The following is a 27984-nucleotide window of genomic DNA, read 5'->3' on the forward strand; positions in this document are numbered from 1 at the left end:
TTCATTCTCGCTTAACCTTTCACGCTGCGATTGTGTCCTTAAAACTGTTTTCTGATATAAACCCTCTTGTATGAAGTCCTCACAGGGGCCGCTCATTCTCACCCGTATCTCCCAGTCTAAAGCGCATTGCTGTACAATCCCAGCCCTTTTGTTGGCTCTGAATGGCATTCGAGTGGTCCGGCTGAGCACACTGGTCTTTGAGTTCGGATCTGGCATGGGGTCTGACCCAATGGCCCCCTGACTGTGATCGTGCCAGCTAGAGATGGGCACTCTAGCATTCTCCCGAGGCGTATTTTCTACAGCGCTAAGCTCACAGTTGTGTCTGAATAGAGTGCTTTTCATTGGGACAGGAGCTGTAGAAATGAGCTCTTTGTGACTGTAATCTCACCGCAAGGAGCTCTGGAGTGTCTACGTCCATAGGATTTGTGCTCGGAAAGTGGGTCATGAGATTGTCAGAACCCTGGTGGAGATTCACAGCGGGGGTGGCTTTAAGCAATGAGTGTGCATGTGAGCTTGTGTGCCGTTGGTTTTTAAGACTGAATTTGGGAGAGTCCAGATGGGTGAGTTCAATATAGTTACGAGACATCGTTGTTCCACACGCTGGTGCTGTTTGTCTTCATAAGGAGCTTTGTTAATCGCATACTAAGACCTTTTGCCGGGTTTCCACATGTGTAATCTTCGGCACGTGATGTTCGCCTGCTGGTTTGATAGCATGACGGTGGAATTGGAGGGGTTTTAGTTCATCCAGGGATTTTGTTGAATGTAACATGGACATAGTCACCCTTCACGTGTAACCACACATTAAACCGTTTCCGCAGCTTTTGTTGGCTCAATAATGAGTGGACATTAGGCAATAAGAAATTCTGTCTATTTTATGTTTCTTTTTTGGGCATTTTATTAGAAACCACATCCATGTAATAAGAACTTTCCACTTTGCCACAGCTCTGACATCTGTACTGTATGTTAGAGGTCTTCACGGGTCCAAAAATGTGTATCCGAACCTGAAGAGACCCGTGAATGTGCTACACAGTTCCGTCTAATCATTTTTAAGTTGGACCAGGACCCCGTGCAGAACTTCGAAAAATCATAAATGTACTACCTGAACCCGAGGGGACCCAAATATTATTTGAAAGCTGGAACCCGAACCCGACTGGAACCTTTCGGCACATATTCCACAGCAAATGCAATCCGTAAACAAGTTTCGAAAATAAAACCTTTTGGACTGTTGACGCAATCCTCCTTTGTTTCATTCATGTTATTCTTCTATCGCCATTTGAACGAACATGTTTAATTCCATTCATTATTCCAGCTTTAAAAGTCTGCTTGCTGTCATGGTGACAAACGACAGCAACTTTGCACGTTTGTGTTGTTTTTCGACTGTTTGCCCTGTTGAACGATAATAATGATTGCTTGTTTTGTGCCATCCATGACCGCTGACATTCGCAGCTCTTATTTTTTATCATCTCTGTGCTCTGAGCAGAGTCTGACCAAAAAATGTAGATATAACAAGACGGTTCATTCATAGTATTATAAACGTGAGGAAAAAGTGTAATACGTGCTTTTCCCCACATCACCCATTAATGCATCCATGATCACAGACTGCGTGCAGTAATTCTGCGGCGCTGTTTTGCTGCTGACGGGTGAGGATTTTTTGAAAAACTGTTAATAATATTATTTTGTATTACTAATATTAATATTTATAATGTAAAATGCCATTAGAGAGATTTATCTTCATTATTTATTTTCCGAATTTTTTTTTCCTCTGACACCACACACATTCCACGTCCTGAATACAGTATATATACAGTAAATGCTCAGTCTTGACAGTCTGGCCTGATCTTTTCCCTCCTCAATCTGTTTTTAAGACCCCAGTGGCTCACTGTTAGTTATCTGCTCTGTGTTTCTTGGCATTTTGAAATTATAATTCTATGAACTTGTATTTGTAAGTTCTTCCAACAAAATAGATTTTTCTGGCCAAAACATATTTTTTAAAATATGAGACATCTGCAATTGCCATTTCATTTTCCCTTGATAGTAATATTATTTCTGAAACAGACATTTCAGTGGAAGAACTACCAGTTTGGACACACTCGACTGATTTTAGTTCTCTCATGAGGCTAAAAACCTTTTGACCAAAATGCTTGTGTAAATACTAGAAATGATTTTTGTAGGCAAATAGTGATTGTGCTTATGCGTGCCAAACTAAAACTTAAATTTCTTCTTGAAATGGACGAGTTAGACCAGCTATTGAAGGGAAAGCAGCCAAGTGTTCAGCTTACAGGGAACTCCTGTTTCAAAAGCATCCCAGATGGAGACCTTATGAGGTTTAGAGGATGCCAAGAGAGGACAGCTCTGTAATATACTGAAAGACTGTCTACTTTAAAGATCTTTTTTAAAAATCTTTTTTTGTTGTTACATGATTTTGATTTTGAAATTTACACAGTTTTAATGATAAAATGGTGCATTCAAGCATTAGGCTATTAGTATCCACTATATTCCCAGATGTTACTCTTACAGTCACATCTTGTTTATTATCCGCTCTCCATCATACCATCTATCGCATGTCGTCTGCCCATTTCTGTGTCTCCAGCTGCTACTCGGATCAATAACACTTTAGCAGCCCGATAGTAAACAACATGTAGTAACCTGTCAGTGGATGGTGAAATCCCGATCTGAAATTTAAGACCGCAGCACAACTGTCACAACATGGAGAATTCACGATACTTGTTTTCCTTTCCGAGCTAAAGTCTCACTGGAAACCTCAGAACGTGTTACAGTTTCGCATTGCTTGCATGCTGAGACCTGGTGGGCAAGTAAAATATAAATGATGCCCAAATCAAACGCTGACAGAATACAAGTGGTGCCATCTCTAATGACGATTACACACCGCATAGCTTGTATTAAATTGAGGGTGATTCCTCCGTGGGTGTTTACAGACGTTTTTGGGTCGAGAGATTTGAGATTAGAGCCACTTTGGGACTTTCTTTCTGAGAAAGCGGTGAAATGGAGACTGCTGTGAGCAACGTTGGAGAACTTACGGATGGCTACCAGATGTAGGCGATGAGGTCTGTCTGTGACTGTTGGGTCTTGGGCGTGGACCCCTGTAGGGGAAACGAGAGCGGGAATCCAGTCTCCGAAGCCAAAGCGTTAAAACACAGAACACCATCAATTATACAGAGACTTTGACAGCTAACAGACTTCATATTGTCGTTTGAGTGTTCATCTGGTGGGTGTAAGATACATTCATTATTGTTTTTGCATGTGTTTAGCGGTTTAGTTTTTCGTCTGTAACATCAACACCGTGATGGTGAGAAAGTAGATGTTAATGGAGTTTCAGAGGCGATTTTATGATTTTAATGTCATCACTACTAACCTTATGTTTGCCGGACAGGGTTTAAACCTAGTCCCAGACTAATTTAAATGTTTGTCGTGTCTTAATCGAAAACAACTTGTACTGACATATCTTAAAATATATCAGTGAGATTGTTTTGTCTAAAGATGCCCACCAGTAATGTTTCTTAAAATGTTTTTAAAACAACATACATATCCTAATTCAAGTCTAGTCCTGTTTTAAACTGATCCCTGTCCAGGAAACCTCCCCTATGTGTGTTAAATTAATCCCAGTTTTACATTTTGTGTTATGTCGTCATGGCAACAAAGTTGTGTTATCGGATATGACTTGTATTAGGATGCATCCAATGCTGATGTTGCTTTGCCATAAAATTGTAACAAATTCTGCTTCTTAAAAGATTCTTGCTCCCGTTGTAATGCTTTAATGGTAATGGTTTGATGTATTTTCTTCACTGTGTGTCTGTTGAGCTAGACGACACGTGTCAGCACCTCCACGTGTGGCATCCAGCATCCAGCAAAATCTCCTTCAATAATTTATCCACCCGTCGACAAGAGGACCTTCTGACCAAGAGTCATCATCTCCTAGTCTCGGACTCCTTTTTTAGGCGACATGAAATCAAAATGGGCCTTATTTTGGTCTTACAGGGATAGTTCACTTTCAAAAGGAAAATTCTGTCATCATTTACTCACCCTGTTGTCATTTTAAACCTGTGTGATGGAAGAAAGTCATACAGGTTTGAAATGTCAAGGACGTGTTAACAATGACTGCATTTTCAATTTGAAGATGAACTATTCCTTCAGTGAGAATTAAAATTGGCAAATGAGGTTTAGGGGGAAAAGTTCTATGTAGCTGGAAAACATACCGAAACTGTATAAAAGTGACCGGTTGCTATGTTAAAACGCGATTATGCCATTTTCATTGTAGGTTATTTCCACATTTAAAGCACACATAGCCACAGGAGAGATGAGAGTAAAATGCCAATAGCATTAGCACATGTGTGATGAAATGGAACCACTATCAATAAAATGAAAGACAGCGTTTTAACTGGAGCCTGGCACTGGCTAGTTAAAATCCTGATCTATCGTTTACAGACTGGCACAACCTTACAAAATCTATCATGCAAATCTGGATTAATGCTATTGACCATCAGATTCTTAAATGAAAATTGATTTTAAAATGAGAGATTTTTCTTGTTAAAGAAAAACTTTGAAGTGATTGAAACTTCGTCTTTCATTTTAATGGCCGTTCGATATGCTATGGAAACACCAAGGTGCCTTTTTATACTCCTGTCATTTTAAATTGATATAGTGCTCTGTACCCAGTTTGCTCACTCAGTGACCAGTAAAAAAACTGTTTTTATTGCTACTCTTTGTACGCGTATGGATAATCTCTTTTTTATAGTTCTCCACCCAAGAGCTGCGGTCAGAGTCGCCTTGTGAGCTCCCTCTGTAGCTCACCCCACTGAAATAACAGCAAAACCGCCGGTCTCCAAACACACCTGCTTTTCATTTCAGCCACGCTGATTATAGTCTCTGAGAGAACTGAAGTATTGAGCTGAAGCTCTGTAAGCCTCAGAAGAACTTTAAATGAATCCAAACATGACGTTCTCCGAGTTTGCTGCTTTATTTCTAAGGTTACAATGAGCTGTTTAAAATTACTTGCAATGTTATTAGTGCCACAGCAAGTTCCTTTTATACATACAGTTGTAGTCAGATTGACACACAAAACAGCTTGGCAACTGCATAGCAACACACCTAGCAACCATCCAGGGCACCCTAGAAACCAAGCAATGCCCTGGTGTCACCGTAGCAACCACCCTAGCTCATTTTTTTCAGCGAATAAAAAGTTATTTTGTGAAAGTGCTTTTCTGCAAGTTATTTTGTAGGCTACATTATATCATTCATAAGTGATTTTATTCTATCTGGTTCATCTTAAAGGTTGACAATCTGCTGTAGTTGGAAATCAATGTTGGAGGACATGAAGGAAAATTGTCAAGCTCTGCTTTTAGATTATGATAAAGTTGTCCGCATTGTCTCCGTTGTTTCATGGGACTAAACAGTCGTTTTGTCTCGGGCTGAAGTGGTCATTATTTGCCACCATGGTTGATGGGGTCTACAAGCTGCACGTACCAGCAATGCCTTGAAGATTGGCTCTGTCTTCCCGCGTGTGATGGATGGAAGGAAATAAATAGCCTTTGGAAGGAAAGGGCACTCTTGGGAGATTGAGAGCAGATTGAGACAAACGGGAAGTTCAGAAGTGAAGACGTTATAAAACCGCTCTTGACACATTTGCTGGACAGATATTTCTCACTAAGCAGGTGTGAGGTATTGGAAAACGACCTTTGATTTACAGGTTTACAGGTCCAGATTTGACACGGGCATCAAATCTCATGGTTTTCTACGCGTTTGGGGTGTTAAAAAGTGGGGTTTAGGCTAAGAACAAGATGAATGTAGTGCTAATGTCTTCTATAACCAATATGACTTGCTAGATATGTTCTCAGCAGATGTTCTGGATTGGTTAGTTTGTTTTCCTTTCTCCTTCAAAAATCAATGCTGTTTTGTCTTATTTCCACGGTAAAAATGGCTGAAAAAACTTTTAAAAAATCTCTTTTGTGCAACCAGATGCTAAATCAATGCAATGCTATACTCGCCAAAAAACTTAAGTGAGATCAAGTTCTAATGTAAAGAAGTTTATCGCTGCTGTCTTTCTTAAACCTTTTTACTTTTTGCCAAAATTCATTAGTAAAAGTCATCCTTTATGTTTGTCACTAGGTTTAGCAATATAACCAATAAAGAGTATTAAAAAGCGCTGCTCAACTTTGACAACACAGTATTAAACATTTAAGAAGTCCATTGTTTTTTTCCATTTCATGAAAAGCGCCGAATTTAGGCATCCGAGGTTTCATAAGGACAGCAACGGTATTTTGAAGTCAAAGGGTGCAGCAGGTCATCACTTACTTAACAACAGAAATGCAAACATATCCAAAGACAAGTTGTGTCAAAAACGACTTCAAGACTTTTTTATTTCTTTTGTCAAAATATGTCGATGTTACTTTGAGTTGAATAAAATATCCTTTATACATCTTCTCTTGAAGCTGTTTGAACCAAAGTTGTTGTAGAAGCATTTAGGTGGACCATCAATTCTCTTGAATTTCGTGAAGTTATCCTTCAAAACAGTTAGGGATGGATAAAAGTAAAAAGTTCACATTAATTCATCGATTTTGAATGACTAAAGACCACGTTTCTCTGTTTGAAGCCCGAGCACATGAAACATGCCCCTGAATGTTGGCTGTAAGGATTAAAAGAAAAATAGAAAATGAAAGCGTCTGAAATAAAGCGATGAGTAATAATTTCCAAGTGTTTACTTTTGCTTGAGTTAGTGCGAGTTCTTCATCATGTGTGGATGAATTTCATTCACAAAGCTTTACTATTTAAGTCTTGATTTACGCTCAATGAAGGAGGCTCTTTAGTATTATGTTGCCATGGAAACTAGTACATTAGCTTTAAGTAATAGAATGCTGTATTTGTATGGGGACAGTACCCTGCGGTCGCTGCTCGGCTTCCTTGACTACGCGGCTCTCCCTTTTATGAGCGAGTCTGCCACGCTGGTAAATTGAAAAAAGCCCCTGAAATGTTAGATGCATGGATGTCACTCTCGCTTTTTCACACTTTCCCCCGGGGAGAAGAAAGTCTCCTCGTCAGACTCTTATATCTGAGAAACTCTCTTCATCTTGTTCTCAGAAGACTAGTGTGCCTGTTGTCTATTTGGAGTGACTGGGTTTTCATTTCTATTCCAATTTTACACCAAATTATATCATATAGGCTCTGCCCTTATAAAGAACGGAAGTGGTAGCATAGAGCAGATGGAATCAGATGGATGGTGTATGATAATCCAGAGAAAAGTTTTATAGATCAAAGGATTATTGGCCAGGTTAAAGTTGGGCATCGCTTAAAGGGACATTTCACACAACAATGAAATACTGGCTTCATTTACTCCAAATCTGTGTGCATTTCTTTGTTCTGATTGTGAAACATATTTGGAAGAATGCTTGTTAAAACCATTGACCACCATAGTAGGATAAATTTAAATGTCAAAAGTGCCCCAGAACTGTTTGCTTTCCTACATGAAATTGATGTGGATAATATTATATATATATAATATATATATAATAAGATATAATATAGATAGTTTGGTGTATATTTTTAATTCTGGAAAGAGTTGGATGTGCGGTGTTTGAGCTTGTAATGAAATATTCGACTTTGAAAGAGTTTGGTATTTGCCATTTGCTTCTATTTATTTGTATTGAAATATATAATATTATATTACGTTACATTACGTTACATTACGTTACATTACGTTACATTATATTATTGTTGCCAATTAATTAATTAATAAAAATTAATTAATACAATAGTGAATGTTACTAAAGAAAGTCTACAAAACACTGGTAATGGAGACCCGCTCGAGTCTCTGGTCTGTTATGAGGAGGGTCTCTGTTGGCTGACTGTTCTGGTGCTGGGTTATTGATCTAACTTATTCAATATGAGCCCAAGACTGCAGACAGAATAAAAAATACACTAACAGCAACCATTCGTCCCCATGGACCAGAGCATTAAACACTCTCCAAACATGTCTCTCATCCTACACCTTGCAGGAGAAAAAAACTATGCAAGCTCTCTGCTCCTCATGTTTCTCTCACTCGCGTTTTCTCCCTTTATTCCCATGATGGTCCTGCTCTTTGTCTGAAGGTATCATATATAAAAGCTATTGATTATCCTGAGCCGAAGGGACACCAATCACACCGATGTAAATATTTGATAAGGGAGCCATCTTAGATGAGTTTCATGTTGTTTTCTTGCTTTTTGTCAGTTTTACTCGTGGGAAAGAGATGCAGTCGAATAAGATGCTTCTTATGTTGTTTGCCTATCAATAATTTCTGATGATCTTTTTTTTACAATTCATTATGCAAGTCTCACCTTGCTGGAAGATTATTTCAGTTAGGCTGTAATGGTCTTGGACAAGTGTTACAACCTACCAATTAATCTGAAGCTTTTATTTTTTTAATCGGGGCATATACCTTCTTCTGAGTTGGTCCTTCAGTATCATGTTTTTACTTGCTGTAAATGTTCTTTCGTTAGCGCTTAGCAACCAATTTGCCTTGTTGCCAAGACTCTGATCACTTGGGTTCCACAAAGTCCAGAATTTCCAAGGGTTTGGCAGGGAAAACCTTAAGATGGCAAAACCGCATTATATATACACACGTGCATACCATTTCATTTTCAGGCCTGCTTCCAGACCACTACGGGGTCTTCGCAGCTCTTACCACAAACTGACCACCAGAGGTGATGGAAATAACGCTGTCTGAAATGTGTGGGACGCACGTCCTAGTTTATACATTAGAGTCTGTTTTAACACACCTCGCAGTGCAACATTACTTACTGAGATCAGACCTAGGAATAATTTAGGTCAGTGAGAAATGTGGCATTTCTGCCAAATCTAGTAAGCCTGTTAACATAAAGCCGGTATAGACATCTGTGCCTGAGTACATGCTGTATTTGAGTTCAAACTTAGCAGTACCCAAACTCTCCGGAAACAGAGGCAGTGTTCCGAGTATTTTTAGTCGTGTGGATTGATGTCCAAAAATAAAAGGAGAACAAGCTGGATGACAAAATGCAGTTAGTGAGAGAGAATTACAATTCAGACACTAAAGAAAAATGAATTAATTCTTCAAATCTGTTTTTGGCTAAACAATGCGTTTTTACATGCATTTGTACATTTTTGAACTACTACCTTCTGCAGAACACAAAATAGGATATTTTAAAGAATGTTGTTGAAGCTACAGTCCTTAACTTTGGCCTCTTTGTCACCATCTGAATCCAAGCTCTGTGCTAAATGACTGACTGCATCCGCATCAGAGGACATCTGTACTTCAACGTGACAGTGTCTATAACAGATACAACACAAAGCATTTAAAAATATCACTAATGTAGAATCAATTGTAGCATTTGATATTGCCTCGTACCTGAAGTAGACAAAAACTCAAGGAAAATTCCACTTACATATTATTTTTTACAAACGGGAATACCAATGAACTACCAATAAATTGACTTTATTTACCACATGTAAAGGAGGAATGCTATAAAGCATCTTAATATTTAAACGGTCAAAAAGTTCAAATTTTTTCCTACACACTCTTTTTCCGTCCTCCTTTCAGTGCAGAGAATGTCACATTCTGAAAGTCTGCCGTGTGCTTGCTGCATGCGGTGATTTAGATTTTTTTTGTATCATGCAGCACCAGCACCCGTTCACTTGCATTGGTTTTGTGTCCATACAATAGAAGTGAATGTGTGCCGGTTCTGTTCGTTTACTGACTTTCTTCAAAATATATTCTTTTGCATTCCTGCAGAAGAAGTAAAGTCATACAGATTTGAAATGACAAGCGTGTGAGTAAATGATGACAGAATATTCATGTTTGGGTGAAAAATCAATTTAAGAGATGAATGTTATGGTGCATTTGATGAGGGGTGTAATTGTTAAATGTCTAAAATATATGATTTAATTGTGATTATTGCCTGCAAGTTTTACTTGCGTGACTGAAATTGCAGCCCGAAGGTGTTGCAAATTTCCTTAAAGGGACTTTGGTATCGGCTGTGTAAAGGGTTTTGCACTCATCAACATGTCAAATCGACTCGGAACAAATCAAATCTTGTGTGACATGAGTGAAAGATGCTTGTGTTGCAACCTTGTGTGACCTCTTTCACACCTCTTCATACCAGTGTAGTAGCATTAAAGCTCAGTTAAAGATGTTGATTTATTAATTAGGAGGGACAGCTGTCTTATTGATCATGAAACATCTACCGCTTTTAATTAATGCTAATGTGGTGGTAAATCAGAGCAGCGGTTAATGGATTTGCAGATGGATATGCCCAAAAGTGTAAATTATATACAGTGTGCTGTAATGCATTCTGCCCATTGATTATTAGTGTAACTGTCTTATACATTTCAATTTTTAACAGTACTGTGCAGCTTGAGCTTTTTATTTTAGGCCTTTAATTTAAAACCGATAGTGGAAAAAGGACAAGAAACAGAAATGAAATGTTACCAGCAATGCTCGGGCACAACAACCCAATGTTTTCAAGCATGTTTGCTAACTTCTTTTCTTGATGCAGAGAATTTATATCTATACAGACAGTTAATTAAATCTTCCAGTTTTGTTACTGAAAAAAAGCGCAAGAATTAGACATACATTACGGGCTAATGCCTAGTAGGGTTGTTTTTGTTTTGAGTTATTAATTACAAAACAGATTGAGTCAGCCGCAAAGTCTTAGCGTGACATGCTGTTGCTAAATAGAAAACGACACCTTTCTAAACCACGTTCACCTTCAACTGCTTCCAGAAATTGCCTTCGCTCTGCACTCCATTAGCACAATCCAAAGTTCACCATTAGTTGCTTGGAAAAAAGCCTCTCTCTCCCTCCCTCTCTCTCCACCTTTGAGGGAAATATGTTGGAGGCATTGTGCTGTGGCTGATCGGACCTGACATGTTTGGGATGTGTTTGCAGAAATATAGGGTTTGCTTTTAGTTCAGGGCCAACATGGGAGTCTGGCACAGAGTCCCTGAGGGGAAGTGCTCTTATGCACATACACCAATCACCGACTCGCTCGGCTCAAACATAACCCAAGCTCGCACACACAAACGCGGCCGCCATGTGCCTACGGTTAGCCTAATGCTGAGGCCCGATGTTTGTTATGCCTCGCTGGAGAAGCTGACTAGAAATGAAGACCTCCCCCAGATAACATCCACAGAAAGCTCTCCTTTTCTCATTTGATCACATCTCGCTGGGAAATTTGTCCCATCTCTTCTTGTTTCTTGGTCTGTCCTCTCTTTTTGCGTTATCACATTTTTTTGTTTAACTTTTCCACTTCAACTTTTCTCGACTTCATTTAGTTTTTTTTCTCTTTTCGTCTTGTCACTCTACTCCATGTCTCCATTTAGTTTTATTCTCCTGTCATCTTGTCGCTTCTCTATATGCCTCAGTGTAGTTTATTCCTCATCTCTTCTCATGTTTTTTTTCTTTTCTCACCTCATCTTTTCTCCTTGTCTCACTTTCTTTTTTCTTACCTCTTTTCCTCATGTTTCTTCATGTCTTATCATCTCAATTCAGTTTTTCTCATCTTGTCTCTTCATTTTTCTTCTCATCTAGAGCTAAAATGGCAATTGTAACCTTAGGGTTCTAGACATAAGATTGTAGGTGGATTTGTCCCTTTTTGACCCAACCATGTGTTGAAAATCTTTTTTTGTGTATCTATTTCACAAACTCACCAGTTTGTTACATTTAAGTTAGATGATATGTGCTCCCAAATACATCGTTTTCCATTTCTTTCTATTCGATAGCATGTCGGTCAGGCTTCTACAAAGCTTCTGCGATGGATGCATTCTGTGTAAAGTGTCCCCCACACAGCTACTCCCATCAGGACAAGGCATCCGAATGTGTGTGTGAAAGAGGCTTTTACAGGGCAGAGATGGACCCGCGCTCTATGCCTTGCACGAGTAAGCCGAGCTCTCATAATTGCCCCAAAATTTTATGTTTTGTTTCATTTAGAAAAATAATGATTGTAATGGATACTTATGGGTTATACAGTGCATGATAACTGTGTAAGTTTACAATTGCTGTGGTTTATGTGCACATTAACCAGGGCCGCCCTCAGCGCCCGGCAACCCGGTTTCCATGGTGAACGAGACGGCGGTTACCCTCGAATGGAGTCCTCCTCGTGACAGCGGTGGCCGTGGAGATGTCACCTACAGTGTTCACTGCAAGAAGTGCTCGGGTGAAACCAGTGCCGGTCGAGACGGCGAGAGATGCATGCCCTGCGGAAACGGTCCACGCTTCAACCCGAGGCAGTTTGGCTTGATGCATCCCAGAGTTCTCATCACAGAACTGCAGCCCCACACAAATTACACCTTCAGTATAGAAGCCCTTAATGGAGTCTCGGATCTCAGCCCCAGTCCTCGCCAGTTGGTGTTGGTGAACGTAACCACCAGTCAGACAGGTGAGATGACACCCGTTTCAATTCTTTTTCTTCTCTAGGAAGGATGTTTCATCTTATAGGAGGGCAGTAAATGTCAGCAACAATTTTACAAGGACATGCAGTATTTTTTCCTTATTTGGCCTTTTCATGTCTGTTACACGTGATATGGCACGATTCGTGAAATTGATGTATGTACGCTTTAAGGTTGCGGGTTAATGTGGCGCTGAAAGTCCTACACGTCATCTTTAAACATCCGTATGTTACACATTTATCTCTCCCATGCTGTGAAATCTCTAAGGCTTCAGTCACAATAAATCTCATATCCTTTTCTTATATTTAACGTTACGCGGGCTTGCTGTGCTTCGAGTGCGTACTCGTGTGACCTTTAAACCCACGCTCATTTAACGCCTCAAAGCCTTTCATTGGTTGAGAGGAGGAAATGGCTCTTCTCATCCGTAGTATAGTATGATTCAGGTCCTCATCAACACAAAACGGGCGAGCAAGAATTAGAGACAAAGACAGAGCGAGCGAGCAAACAAGAGCGAGCATCAGAGAGTCCAAGAGGAGAGTCGCTCAGGATGCCTAGATCAACAGCCTCTCTCTTATGAGTACTGACAGTGCTGTAACCGTGGTAACGCCACCGGAGGCGTGGACAGCTAGAGGTGTATGTCACTCTGATTGGCCTACATTTCGAGTGCTTGGCCTCTGGTCCACGCCGCTTCAAATATTCAAGAGACTGTTTGCCATGTGTCGAGAGCTCTTGGAAAATGTAGTGGTTGTATTTTCGTGTTTTGTGGGATGAGGTTATTGCCGCACGTTTTTTATCAGCAGGTGTGATTTATAGCACACTGAATATTTATAAATGCAAAGTGTGAAGTAACACAACATCACATGAATACATCAAATAGCGTTGACAGATATGTGACTTTATAAAGGACAGACAGAAAGTAAAAGGCATGTTTTACTAGTTTGAATATGTAGCGAATTCGTAGATCACTGGGTTAGCACTAAAGGTAATGGGTTTGGTAGGAAACACACATAATGAAATAATGCTTATACATTGCATTGTACGTTTGGATAAAGACAATTGTAAAATGTGTAAATACAAATCTGCCGCATCAGATGTGTGTGTTACAATACCATCACATCGCCTTCAAATGTAAAAGCATTCTGTATTGCATAGCGTGTCACATTCCCTGTTATATAAGATATCTGTGGCCTTTTAAACTCAATACAGCGATTTAAAGCCTGAGGTTGTCTTTGACGCAAACCAATGTTGAAGTGTCAGCGAATCTGTTTGTTTATCACAAAGTGTTTGTTTGTGTACTCCGGTTCACAGTGTCACGTAAGCGCTGTAAGGCATATTCGAGTATTGCACGGTTAAGTATTTTACGCTTCTTGCTCGCACAGCTCATTAAAGATCGAAACGTCAGCTCCTTCATTCATCACGAGCTGCTGGGGCCCGAAACGGGAGGCCCTCGTTTGTACTCACAATCTGACACCATCATTAGCACCTCTGCTTCTCTGTCGGCTCAGGGCGGGCGAGAGTACCACCGCCGTACAAACAGACATGCGAGGTACTCTGGCTCCTTGCCAGCTATGTAGTGAAGAGTGAAAATTACAGCCAACGCGGAATAATTTATCGCTCCCAAAAAAGAGAAGACGCTCGTTTGCCTCGCCAGGCCTCTCATACTCTTTAATTAGAAGTGCAATTTATCCTCTTTTACATAGAAGATCAATCTCGATTCATCATCCTCTCTTTCTCTCTTTCAGTAAGTGTCATCTTAAAGGAAAGAAAGGGCACTGACAGTGTAACGCTGGCATGGAGGGGTCCGGAACCTTCTGATGGGACTGTGGTGGAATACGAGGTCACCTATTATGAAAAGGTTAGTAGCCGTGGTCTTTCTCAAGCGCACACTAACAACATCATCTTGGTGACCTTTTGCCTCTCTGTGGGTCTTTTCTGCTCTGATTGGGCATATGGCACAGAGACTTTCATCAGACCCCCGGGAGAAGCTGTAATGTTAACAGGGACAGGCTCTGTTTGGACTCAATTATTATTCATGGACATTGAGTGCCTCCCGGAAACCCTTCGGACTTGTCACATTTTTGCTTGATGACATTATTTCCAGAACACATATGTGTGATGTTATGTAAGCATGTGACATATGCGCTTTGTTTAGATAGAAAATCAAACGTTTGCCGAACATAAAGCAGAACAACACAAAAAAGCACTTTCAGATGTATTACTTTTACAAAAGTTATTATGTCACAATTATGAAATAATCACTATTGAATAATTTTCACTTTAAAGTGATAGTTTTTTCGAATGTCCAAATTTGCTGTTTTTCATGAAATGGAAGAAACATAGAAAAATATCATGTTGTCAAAGTTGATAAGCACTTTTTAATACTTTTAATTTGAAAGAAATTTGTAAAACCCAGTGACAAACATAAAGGGTGACTGATACAAATCATGAAATATGGAGATTTCAGGAGGACAGCAGCGATATGTAATTTAGGAATTAAGCACACAACAAATTACAATTTGTCTAACAATTAATTGTATTAAAACAGGCAATTAATTGCCATAATCACAATTATTTATTGGACAATTAATTTGCAGCAATATTACATAATAGTGACTGCCCTAATCGTAATCAATACCATACACATCTATACAAACAAATCCAATTTTATTACTACCCAAAATGTGAACACGACAACGTGAACAGTCAATCCAAATCTAAAACGTTGAGTACCAAAAGAGCTTTAGACATCATTCATGCTAGCTGTAAAGTAAGTGATTTCATGCTTTTAGTCACTCACATCTTTTGTTGACACCCTCCTGTACCGCATTATTGGTCTGTGTGGCAGACAGGGTGACTGGTAATTATTATGATTTATTCGGGTGATTATGGGCTATGTTGCTTTTAGATGGAGCACACAGATGGACAGTCTTGGCCGCCGCTGTGTCCATGATCCGTTTGATGCTGTCTGTTTGTCCCATATTAGATTTAATAGCACCAGAGGAAATATAGCCATCCCTCTTTCTCAGGGTGTGGCGTTCCTGCCCGGAACGCTAGTTCTCCCTGTGTGCCTCTTTAGCGAATGGCTTACACGAAACAACACAGATATCAATAAGCCGTGAAATATTAACACGTATGGAATTCTCTGTAGGGCTAGAGAATGGGAATTGGACAATGAGGCGACAACTCCCAGTCAATAGGATTAATAGAATTTATCTGGATAAATTCCAGTTACTTGAAGCCGCTGTTAGGTGTCTAAAAATGCTGAAATCTGCTGTTTCTTTGGAGTTCATCAGACTTGGTGAAAAGCATTGTGTTTAGCAATTGGTGAGAGCTGCTTGACTGAGCACTAAATTCCAGGGAAGCCATCCGAGCGAATTGCTAATTGGCAATTGACTGATGTGAATCCAATCTGCATGCTTTGTTCTCGGGTTCTTCATTTGTTTCGCTGAATGTTAGCCAAATCTATTATGGATGATTCGGTCTTGGTTTTACAACCACAAGGGATTTTTTAGGTTGTGATAGAGATTGAGCTTCACACTGGGTTAAGGGGGCTCGGTTGAGTCGAACACTCACATAAATTGTATGATGTCCCTAAAATGCCTTGTAAGTCGCTTGGAAAAAAAAGTGTTTTCACTCTAAAAATGCTGTGTTGTTTTAGCAAGTGGTTGTGTGAGATATAGACAAACCCAGCCTCTTGTTTAAAATAACTGGTTTAAAATGTTTATATTAACCCAACCATGGGTTGTAACAAAACAGCATAGGTTAATCTGAACTAGTGTCAATATGCCGGTATTGTTAATTACCATGATATAAAAAAATCATGATTTTTGATGCCGTGTAAATTCTACACATATAATAATATTGTAAACAATTCAGCATCAGATTAGTAAACAAAATGAAAAGTTGACTTAATGGATAACATTATTTGTTAATTTTTAAATACATACCTTGATAAAATCGCAACCGGAAAGCTTTTGACAACAATAACCACGTAGTAAAAACCCAATATCGTGACAGCCCTTATTTGAACACAGCCCTTGGGTTTGTCCATATTTTACTTAAGCATGGTTTTTACAGTGAAACAAAAACTTCCTTTTGTATTTGTTGCATGCTTTAGAACCAACAAGATCAGAACTATACAGTGCTGAAGACCAAATCAAACAGCATGACGGTGGACGGACTCAAGCCAGGAACCACGTACGTTTTCAGGGTTCGAGCCCGTACAGATGGTGGCTATGGCAACTACAGGGGGGAGATAGAGTTGGAGACACGGCATGAAGGTAAGTGAAGAAACCACCAAATCCCTGGCGTATACCTTCATAAACCATCCAGTCTCTCTAGAAATGGTTCTTAGGTTTAAAATCTAACAGTGAAGTTATCACGCTTTTGTCGCCAGTATTTGGGTCTTTTTGTCAACCGGTCCAAATGTTCTGAATGGATCTTGATCTATAGATGTATATAAAAATCTGATTGGACGAACTGTCCTATCAAATCTCAGATCCCTTTTAAATTTATAAACATGCTTGTGTCACCAAACCTCTTACAATCACCTTTACAGCTGAATATTTTTACATTTTAAGGCCACTCTGGAATTGGGTTTTGCTTTCGTTCAAACCCTAACCTGTGTCATTTCCATCAATTTCTCCTTTACACAGAGCAGATTGAATTTCCAATCCACTGTGCGCATAGAAAGAGGCTGTGAAATATTCATACGTGTGAACACGCTCAATTAATCCCCTGAGACGGCGAAGATCCTCGCACACTGTAGTTTCCTCTTTTTTGCTGAAATGTTTGAAGTCTGAACATGTAGATGTTCTGTCAGCGTTCCTCTGAAGTGTGGAAGTGTCATCTGAGAGTCGGCAGATGCCCCGTTGTTTGTCTCGTAGTTTCCGTACCATATGGTACATGCCACTATTTTGTGTGCATAATTAGCGAGAGACGCTTTCTTAAATCTTTTTTATTTTTACAGCACCTTCTCTAGAGATTTACTGTAGCTCAGTTGACATCCGTTCCATTTGATTTTGTACTGAAAACACATTAATAATGTATATTTTTGTTTGTGATAACACATCGTAAGTGATGGCAGTGGCTGTCGCTTGTGACGATATAACCATGGTTGCTTGGACCATCGTATTTTTTTTCCTACAGCTTTCGAGAGTTTAGGATATTGTTTTTTAACACTGCCATAGTTTAATGTTAACAAACATAGATGGCTAGTTGTCAACACCAGAATGGTATTGTGTCATGTCATATGGTGCTTACTCCAGCTTTAAAGCTGCCATAACACACACAGTTTCTGCCAATCTGGTATTAATCTTGAGTACCTATAGAGCAGTATTGCATACTTCGTATCTACAAAGAGTATTTGGTTTGATCACAAATACGACCTCCTCCTAAGTAGCCTTTATCCCTGCATAACTGTTGATTCACTAGAAGTTTGTGTTGTCCACGTACGCACCAATTGCCAGCAAAACACAGACATTTGACTCCGTTTCACTCACTGCACGCGGTTCATGTCCGGCATATTTTAGCGCTGGGACCGCTCCGTCTATCAGTTTTAAACGATCTGCTAATCCAGCGCTATAACCACCGTTTATATGACATCCATCACTGAAATGCCATGAACAAACATCGCTAGAGTAATAAGCTGCAGCTGCAGGCCCCCTGCGCAGCCAATCTTGACGCAGCGCAGCCAATCTTGATGGTAAGCGGGTCTCGCTCGACGGTTGGCGTGTGGGTAGGATATTTTCTTCGCCTTGATGGCCTTTTCTGGGAGAATTGCTCCAATAAGTTGGAGTGCTGGGAGAGTTTATCAAGACCAGAAATACTACGTCCAACTCGTTTTTTAACAAGTTGACCATGTTAAGCCTGAAAATCCAGCACGTCAAAATGCAAGAAACACTGTTTCATGCCCCCTTTAACAAAATTAAACGGAAGGAAATTATTATATAATTTTTAGGTTTTAAGTTTATATAATGAAAACAAATTATACATTTTATTAATACAGCTTGTTGTATAGTTTTTATAAATTCATATTAGTTGAAAGACCGAAATGTGATTTATTGTGCTGAATTATTGGTAAAATCATATTGTAAATCATATTGGTAAATATCAACTTCTCTTTCTGTTTCTCAGACATGTTGGCGGTCGGAGACCCCAACCAGCAGACTATTCTGGCTATTTCTGTTGCTGGTGGTGCAGTCCTACTGGTCTTGCTGGTGGCTTGTTTTGTCGTGAGTGGACGGTAAGAATCATTTACATGTCTTCTCTAATCTTTTTCTTCTCGTAGAATCAGTCATTAACTATACAATCTTCTATACAAGGAAAAACCTGAATGGAATTATACTGAGTCATAAAGGAAACAATGCAGTTATTGGCTTCTGGCTGCGCATATTCGGAACAAAAAACAGTGCTAATCTGGCTTGTTACAAATTTATATGAAAGTTCAACCAAGTGTGTTTCATTTAATCAGAGAGCAATCGCAAATACAAACAGACAGAATCGGCCACAAGAGATGTTGTAACGCGGTTGTTTGGTTGTGTATGCTCTTATATGTTTGCATGTTTCTATTTACACAAAATCAAAAGGACACAAAATTGTTGGGCCCTTTGATTGCACAGCAAAATCTATAGAGATGAAAGGAGACACTTGAGAGAAAGAGAGAGAGACACACACACACGCACACATGTCAGTAGAAAGAAGAGTTGGAGCGTTTGTACGGCTGGAAATGAGGGGTCTAATGAAATGGAAATGAAAGGAAAGAGTGGATCAGAGGAAAGCAAAAAAAAAACACTCTCAACGACAAGTAATGGTCAGGTTTCAATGACTCATGAGCTGAGCGTAGGTGGGTGTGCTGGACAGTATTCTTTAGATTGTTATATTTCCTCTGTCGCTCAGGAAGTGCTTATGAAGAATAAAAGAGTGATATAGTAGACATCTCTGGACTATTGGATGCTATATGATACAGTTTGTTCTAACACAGAATGAGATTTCAGTCTGCTTTGCAATTTGTAACCCATAATGCACTGTGACAGAGAGGTCCCGTAGGATGTGTCATGTAGGCCAAGTTAATGCCTGCGAGCCAGAACCTTTGTGTCGCCACAGTTTTCCTCTCCTGTGTTCTGTACTTGCGAGTGCTGGTGGGAAGACCCTCTAGGATGCAATAAAAACAGGCTTGAAACTGATTTTGTATGACATGCTTGCAGTGTGAAACTAAACTTTCATTCCATGCAGTTATTGCCATGGCACTGGTTTGTTACATAGACTTACAGTAACAGGGTATTAAGTTCACAATACCCAGCTGGGTTCTTTAGACTGCTTTCAAAATGCGTAAAGCGTTTTTAGAGTTTATAATATTAATTCCTGATTTCTTTACTGAGCTTTAAAATGTAACAAGAGTTTTGTATGAAGTGAACCTTCGTTATTAGTGGGAATAATGTAGGCAAGATGTTGTGAGTTAAAGTGAGGGTTCATCCAAAAATGAAAATTCTGTCGTCATTTACAAACCCTCATGTTATTTTAAACCTGTATGACTTTTTTTGGCGGAATATAAAGGAAGATATTTTAAAGAATGTTGGTAACCGAACATTGGCGCTATCCATTCACTTCTATCGTATAAATACAAAACCAATCATACCGCCGTCGGTTTTAAGGTTTTTCTTTTAAGCAACAGAAGAGGGTGAGTAAAGGATAACAGAATTTTCAGTTTTGGGTGAACTCATCTATTCATTCCAGTCATTTTTTTAATGAAATACTTGAAAAGTTCATTATTCAAAAGGGGTGCCAGCTCTTATCAGTTAACACACCAAAGTTAAAGTTAGTTGAAGGAATTTGAAGGCATGTTCTTTGTCTTTGTTTTTTTGTACTCAGTTGAGCTGGCAAAGATTGTAGTCGGCCAAATTTAAAGCACTTGATGAAAAACAGATCTGATTGGCTGCTTGAAGGTGTTGGCAGATGGTACTCATTTGTTTTTGTTTTTTTCCTCCCGTTTTCGGCTTGCATCTTGCATTTTAATTGCATTTCCAGATACATGTTCAAAACTTAAGATCCACTTGATTGTTCCTCTGAAACGTTCCGGCATGATGACAGATGCTCCAGTACCTCAAACAGGTGCCTGCTAACCGTGGACGTGCACATTTGCAAGTCTGAGAAGCCTCGTATGCCAGCAGTGAAAATGGAGCAGAGCTGAAGACTTCAGGCGATTCCCTTTATGTGCTGTTGGACGACTACCAGACCATTCGCTAACGCCATGCTGGATGAAACTATTGCAGTTTAATGATGAAATCTTGAAGCCGCACGGCCTTTTACTGCAGAAATGATAAATTGATTGTTGGTTATCACATTAAATGGTTCAAGAAGGTGTATTGAATTTCTTGAGAGCGGTCATTTCATTTCTGATCGGTCTGGTTCTGTGTGTGTGTGTTGTGTTAGGAAGCTTTTGGTGGTCTTTTTTCTGGCACATGGAGAAAAATGATGATTCGTGTAACAAAACACATTTGCAACTAATAAAGCAGTAAACAATTTAGCAGCTGCTCTCTGACAGTTGATTATTTCATGGGACTCGTTTAAATCTTAATGACCGAGTCAATTATTCAATTGTATCAAATAATACAAACAGAAAATTGTGCCCAGAGTAATAAAGTTTGGATGGCAGGCATCATTACAGAAAATATACAAAATGTACCCTGGAACAAAAAGGTGCAGTCTCTTCATCTGCGCTAGTTTTGAACACTTGTTTTGTCCGGAAAACCAGCATTAAGAAGAAAAATAGTTTGAAATGAAGCAGCGGAGTATAGAAGTGCCGTGTGCCACTTTGCCGTGGTGTGGCATAACAATACATTCTGTATTTCCTGTATATAGGTTGGAAAATATATTTGTTTTTCAACATAATGTTGAAGACAGAAGGACCGTTTCATTAATTTTGTTTGATTGAATTGTGGCATTTCCTTCATAACCCTTAGGAACCGTACAGTCCACCTTATCCAGCTCACAATCGTTCTGTCTATTTGTACACATGTCTGAAAAAGAAATATGTCAATATGTGCAACTGCACACATGAACCAGAATTATCATGCCATTCTGAAATGCTTAAGTGACCGTGGTTGGTTTCATGCTTATTTTTTCTAGATAGTTCCACCTGGACTATTTCCCTGCCTTTCTCAGCAGAGATGCCTCCCCGTCTAACACATGAATATCTCGCTTTCGGTACACGGCAGTGATTCAGTCAGAATTTTTATTGCGGTCCAGGGTTGGGTTTGATGGTGGGCCTGCCGTAGATGTGTTCAGACATGTCATCGGCACATTCTAGTATATATAGGTGGATGATATATACATGAATATGCAGGCTGTAGCATCCATGACATCCCTTTTTCTTCAATTAGCAAAATGAATAAACTGTTGGAGTCGTTGCTTTTGAAACGGCTGTCGGTTCTAAAAGTGCTTTTGATTCAGATGATTTTTATTGGACCAGATGTTGAATGGCTGGAAATCTATTGCCCGTGTTTGACTAACGTTTATAAATTAGATGTTTGTTGTGTTGTTTATGTTTGTGAAATGCATCAATACGTCCTTGTTGTAGATCTCAACAGGCTCTGAAAACTGGCCAGAAATCGATAATACGCCATCGACCAGCCTCACAGAGGCTTCAACTCTTGTTTGAAGTTTTACTAGATAAAATTCATGCTTCGGTGAGCTGTGGCAAATTAGCATTGCCTCTAGGAGAACTGGTACATGGTAAGGGCGTCTAAACAGCTGAATTTTGTTCTGTGGTGCGTGCCACCCTGCTAGGATGTATTGACCATGCCAAAGGGTTGAGATGTTTTTGAGGCAGCCAAAACTTGGGGTTGGCTTGTCGGTCATCCACTGCGGGCTGATCAGATGTCAAGACACTGCTGGAGGCTGCATTAACTCATTAGCTCAATGAAATGGAGGATCATTATGTAATGAACTAGTTTAAGGGTCAGAGGACAGAGAGGTCTCATTAAAGAGTCATGCTTTTAATGTTTTATGTTCACACCTCATCATCTTATGTTAAGGATCTGGAAAACCAGTTAGAAGTCTTATGATGTCTCTGTCTAATGATATCTAGTATATTTCTCAAGGCTGATGTTCTGAATCTGGTCATTTTAAAGATCAGAGCTTCAAATTGAGAGCAGAAGTGAAGTAAGATTTTTACTCTTTTAGATGTTTTGTCCTCCAAAAAATGATTTTGATTTAGTGTTCAAAAATATATTTTAATATAGATTTCCAAATATTTCCCTAGATTCTTGTCAGATTTTTTTTGATAGATTTTGACTATCTTAGTTTTCCATCTCTTCATGTATGTTGTTTCAAAACTTTTTGACTTTCTTCCTTCTGCAGAACACAAAAGAATATATTTAGAAGAATGTCGGTAACTAATCTACGGCGGTACCCATTGACTTGCATTGATTTTGTGTCCATAGAAAAGAAGTGAATTGGTACCGTCGCTATTCGGTTAGGCACATCCTTCAAAATATCTTCAATATAACAGGTTTGATATGACAAGAGGGTCAGCAAATAATGACAGAATTTCCTTTTAATATCGAAGAATGTTTGGAAAGCTATATTAATATTTTGTACCGACACACAACAATTTTTAAAGATGTTTATATATGTGTAAGTTGCCTTAAATTCAAAGGTTTGGTAAATGCCAAATTAGGGAACTTGTTATTTAATGTTTTGTATTTATTGCAGAAAGGACAGACACACTGCAAAAAATGACTTTCTTACTTAGTGTTTTTGTCTTGTTTTCCAGTACAAATGTATAAAACAAATTAGAATCAAGGTGCATTTTCTTGATGAGCAAGATGACCTAAAAAAATAAGTCTTGCTTTTTAGAGAAAAAGATGACATTTGAGTGAATTTGTGCTTAAGATTCTAAGGTAATTTTGCTCATCAAGAAAAGGCATCTTGATTCAAGAATTTTTAGACATTTGTACTGGATAAACAAGACAAAAATAGCAAGTAGGAAAGTCATTTTTTGCAGTGCAGTTTAAGAGACACTCGGCATCCCTCTTTTAAACACACACACATTCAGAGAAGGAGAACAACACCATATCGGCAAATACAGCACCTTGGCACGTCACCTGCAGATACACACTGTGAGAGCGAAGAAAAGACAGAAGAGGAGAAGAAAGAAACTGGGTCAGAGACAAAAGGCTTTCAGCGGTGTAGGGCTGTACGACGTCTTTATCAGCACACAAAAGGGATTTCAGGAATGCTTCCGAGTTGAAAATGTGTTAATTGCACACTAGTCTGCCGTGTTTTAAAAGATTCTGCGCTAAAAAGGAACATGCAAATATGCACCTTGTGCATATTACATTTAAATGAGCGCACTCACAGCCCCCGGCGTAAGTGACAGGGAAGTTGAAGGGTGGGATCACACTTCACTTTAGAAGCCTCCCGGGCGTCCCGCAGCGAGGGAAGTGTTTCATCAGCGCGCCGAGCTGCGGTACAGCAGGTGCGAGGGGTTGGTATCAGTCTGCGGCACCTCAAGGGACAACAGGGAAGGTTAGAGAGCAAACATGTCTTTTTCGGGAGGGGTCGATTTACTTTTCCTGATTACCACATGCTTCAGACATGCGGCCCACTTCCTCCATACCCCACGAAACCCTGTGCCCCTGCGTGAGCATGTTCCACTTAATGGCCCGTGCATGTCGCACATGCGCCAGTTTAAGTCCGGAGGGGTAGGGGACTTGTACCTGCACACAGATGCTGGACGGGCCTCCGGCATTTATTTAAGGGCGTGTGGGTGGCTGATGAACAGGTGGGGTCTCTCTCGAGACCCCCGGTCTCATTAAGAGCAGCAGAGAGGAAACAACGCACATGTACCCCTAAACCCCCCACCAGACGGGGCTGAAAAGAAAGATTTACCCCCCGCAGCTCCGTAGGGAGACGCAACAGACCGGATTAAAGCGGACATGAATGAACCCAGCAGTTTTTCTATTATGTAATAGACCCCTAGGTCTGCTCTCGCCACGGCCTCGGGCCCCGATGATGCGACCGCTTCAGGGGCAGCTCAACACGCTGAAGCTCTTGAAGGATGCACTCGGTGTCCTCTATTGATTAGCATTGTTAACTGTGTATAAAATCAATACTTGAAGCAAAATACTGTGAAGACTGGCATTTGATCGTTCACTGCAGCTGCTGCGAGAGTATTGCGAGCTTGATTAGAGATCTGATTGAAGGGCAGTTGATGTTTTTTAGGGTAATTTGGTATTTAAGCACTCTTGGCCTTTACGGGGAAGCTGGGTAGCCATGACTCAAAAAAATCGTTTATTTTTTTAACTCTATGTAAGTGTAAATCTCAAATTGTAATTTGAAATTGTGCCAATTGAATACTTACTTGTAACCGGTCATTGTAAAAAAAATAGGCTTCAACTCAATGACAGTGTTATGGTGTCGGTCAAAGCTTACAAAATCACAAATTATAAATTGAATGATATACAGCTTGTATTTGGAAATATGCATGATTTGCTAAGTGTACCAATCTGTGTAAAGTGCAGAAGTATGCAAAATTGGCAGAAATTGTGCCAATGTCTTTCATAAAACATAAACCACTCACAGTGCTGCTCTAATAATTTTTTATTGAATCTCAGCTCATTCTTTAAGTAAACTCTACTTTTCTATTCTTTTCATTTATTTCTTTTGTCATGCATTTCAATACATTTGATGAGTGGATATTCTTTTGTTGAGCTCATGGTCCCATCGGAACAGATGTACGGCAGAACTTTTTTCATTTCTTTTTAATCCACCTGGTCCCCAGCCGAGCTGCCAGTCAATAGATGTCCCCCTGACATCCTCCAAATGGATCTTGTCTGGATCGTCCTCATTTCTACACACCGTATAATTACTATAGTTAGGCAGTACTTGCCATCACATTTTTTGGCAATCTGTTAAAGCTGTTGGCATGTTCTGTTAAAGACGTGTGTGTGTCACAAAGAGGATTAAATGAATAATGAACATAATAATCAGTAATACGTCGACCACCTTTCCTCCCCGGTGTATTGGAATATTCATTATCTGCGTTATTTCCTTATTCATGGTCCCAGTGTGAGAGGAATGATGTAGTTAATGATAAGTCAGAGGTGTCTGGATTGTATTTTCCTTTTCTGTGGCATGAACTGGTGCTAAAGAGAGGATTAGAGCAGTGAATTTCCACACGCAGGGTAGAGAAATGGACTCTCAAGGCACATAATGTTTAAACTACATTGTAAAAAGATGAAAGAAGAATATATATAGCCAGACCAGACCGCTGTAGATTTCATTCTGCGCTCTGTTTTCTTTGTCAGGGGAAATTGTTGTTCAATTTATGCATGTGAATCACACTTTGTTCTGTTGTGCTGGTCTGTGTTTTTGTGCTTATTGATATACCATTGTTTCAGGCGCTGTGGATACATTAAGGCAAAGCAAGACCCAGAGGAAGAAAAAATGCAGTTTCAGCATGGACGAGGTAATGTATGCGTTATTTGAGTCTGCATAAGAAATCCCTTTTCGAACGTTGTCATAAAAGAAAAAGTACAATTTGTCATTTACTCTTCCTTAAAATAATCCAAACCGTATGACTTGTGTTTCATCTTGAAACACAACGAAATTCGGAAGCATGTACTGTTTTTTTTTTTCAATTCAATTACATTTAATGAGAAAGTTTCGGTTTACAAACACCTAGTTAAACATCATATTCCATGTTTTCAAAGCCCATGTATTACTATTATTTAAAGACCAGACAGAGATTTGAGTCGAGCAGATGAACTATTCCTCAGAGCTCTAGGTACTGCGTGCACCCACAGCTGCTTCTAAATGCTCTCGGTCACAATATCTAATGTAATTCATCAAACACTTAGATAGATGGTTAGAAATGATCTCAACAAATGGGCTGGTATTTCTTTTTGTCCAGCCTTACGGCACACAGTTCTGTCTGAATGGATAAAGAAGATGCATGTTTTTCCAGCAAGCGTTCTAGTTATCGGTTAGAGTCTCTGCGGCTCTCTGCGCTGATAAATGATGTCCCCGATCGCTCTAGTTGCCTAATGTGTGTTTTCTCTAATGACACTTCCTGCCCGCCAAAGACAATGTTTAATGGGGTTGAAAATGTAGCTCCCCCTCTTTTAGGAAAATGGATGGTTCATTCTTAGTAAATATAGTGACAAACCTACTGTTTTCGTTACCGTTGCAATGCAGTCAAGCTTCCTGAAACCCGGACGTACATTCACCCGCACACGTACGAAGACCCAAACCAGGCTGTGCGAGATTTCGCCAAAGAGATTGAAGTCAACAACATCCGAATCGAGAGAGTTATCGGGGCCGGTGAGTCAAAACAAACAGCATGGTGTACAGATGTTCCTGGACCGGCATCTTTTGTTGGATCTGGAGGAAAATTCTTGTCGTCCCATCTGAATAAAATTCAAGGGAATTAGTTGCTTGACAGGAATGCTGAATATATTGTTTGAGCAATTCATGCAAAATAACCTCAATCTCTGACTGGATGAAAGCAATGTAACAAGGCATTGTGCGTAGATTTCATGTTTTAACAAGCTGTGTATACCCAGGTGAGTTTGGAGAGGTGTGCAGTGGGCGTCTGAGGTTGCCTAGCAAGAGGGAGATCCAGGTGGCCATCAAGAGCCTAAAAGCCGGATATTCAGAGCAGCAGAGACGAGACTTCCTGAGTGAGGCCAGTATCATGGGCCAGTTTGACCATCCCAACATCATCAGACTGGAAGGAGTCGTCACCAGATGTGAGAATTTATCCTACACATACACACATGCTGTTTTTATATCATCATGAGAACCTCACACAAGATTTCACATGACTTAATAGTTTCTAAATTAAACTAGCACTAAACCCTAGGCAGGTGATTAAGCCAGTCTTTTTATGAATCAGATTTCCTCATGGGTCCCACATAGTAGGTACTTGAGTGGGGTTTAAAAAATTTTTGTGGAAATACTGGTTCACGTTTCACGTTCATGTAGCTCAGTGGTATGAGCATTGCGTTAACAACGCAAGGTTGTGGGTTCGATCCTGGGGATTGCACATACCTAAGTATAAATGTATAGGTTAACGCAATGTAAGTCTCTTTGGATAAATGCGTCTGCCAAATGCATAAATGTAAATGTAAATATGACACAATCTACAACATATGCTGGGTCTATGTGAGATGCCTTTTTTTTCCTCACATAAATACATGATCTTACGGTCTCATCTTCAGCAAATACAAAACAGCATATATTAAATATTAGTTTAATTGAAATATTAAGTGTTGGGTGTAACTAGTTACTAAGTAATTAGTTACTTTAATTTAATTACTTTTTCCTTGAAAAGTAAAGTAAGGGATTACTCTTATTTTTCTGTAATGTTATTAGTTACTTCTGATGTAATTAAACTATATACTGTTAATCTATTCAATAGTCTAAATGACATCAAAATTAAAAGTCTAACTTTAATGTGTATGCTTTATGCATCCTTCTCACATTTGTATACTTTGGTCAGTTAATAAGAATCATTTAAGGAGTTATTTATTAATTGAATGAATTTAATAAGCCCTGTCATGTCTATC

At 39.5% G+C, this 27984-nt stretch overlaps 1 protein-coding gene across 1 annotated transcript in view; it reads left to right on the forward strand.

Moving 5' to 3' along the window:
* ek1 (eph-like kinase 1) overlaps nt 1-27984 on the forward strand; it is a 57417-nt gene that overhangs the window by 15525 nt on the left and 13908 nt on the right. The window contains exons 4-11 of the mRNA XM_056738212.1: nt 11747-11902; nt 12049-12402; nt 14155-14267; nt 16530-16692; nt 18548-18656; nt 25816-25883; nt 26612-26737; nt 26980-27165. Of these exons, the coding sequence (XP_056594190.1) occupies nt 11747-11902; nt 12049-12402; nt 14155-14267; nt 16530-16692; nt 18548-18656; nt 25816-25883; nt 26612-26737; nt 26980-27165 (1275 nt within the window). The remainder of the gene's footprint in view (nt 1-11746; nt 11903-12048; nt 12403-14154; nt 14268-16529; nt 16693-18547; nt 18657-25815; nt 25884-26611; nt 26738-26979; nt 27166-27984) is intronic.

This window comes from Triplophysa dalaica, chromosome 23 (assembly GCF_015846415.1).
Source record: "Triplophysa dalaica isolate WHDGS20190420 chromosome 23, ASM1584641v1, whole genome shotgun sequence".
NCBI lineage: Eukaryota > Metazoa > Chordata > Actinopteri > Cypriniformes > Nemacheilidae > Triplophysa > Triplophysa dalaica.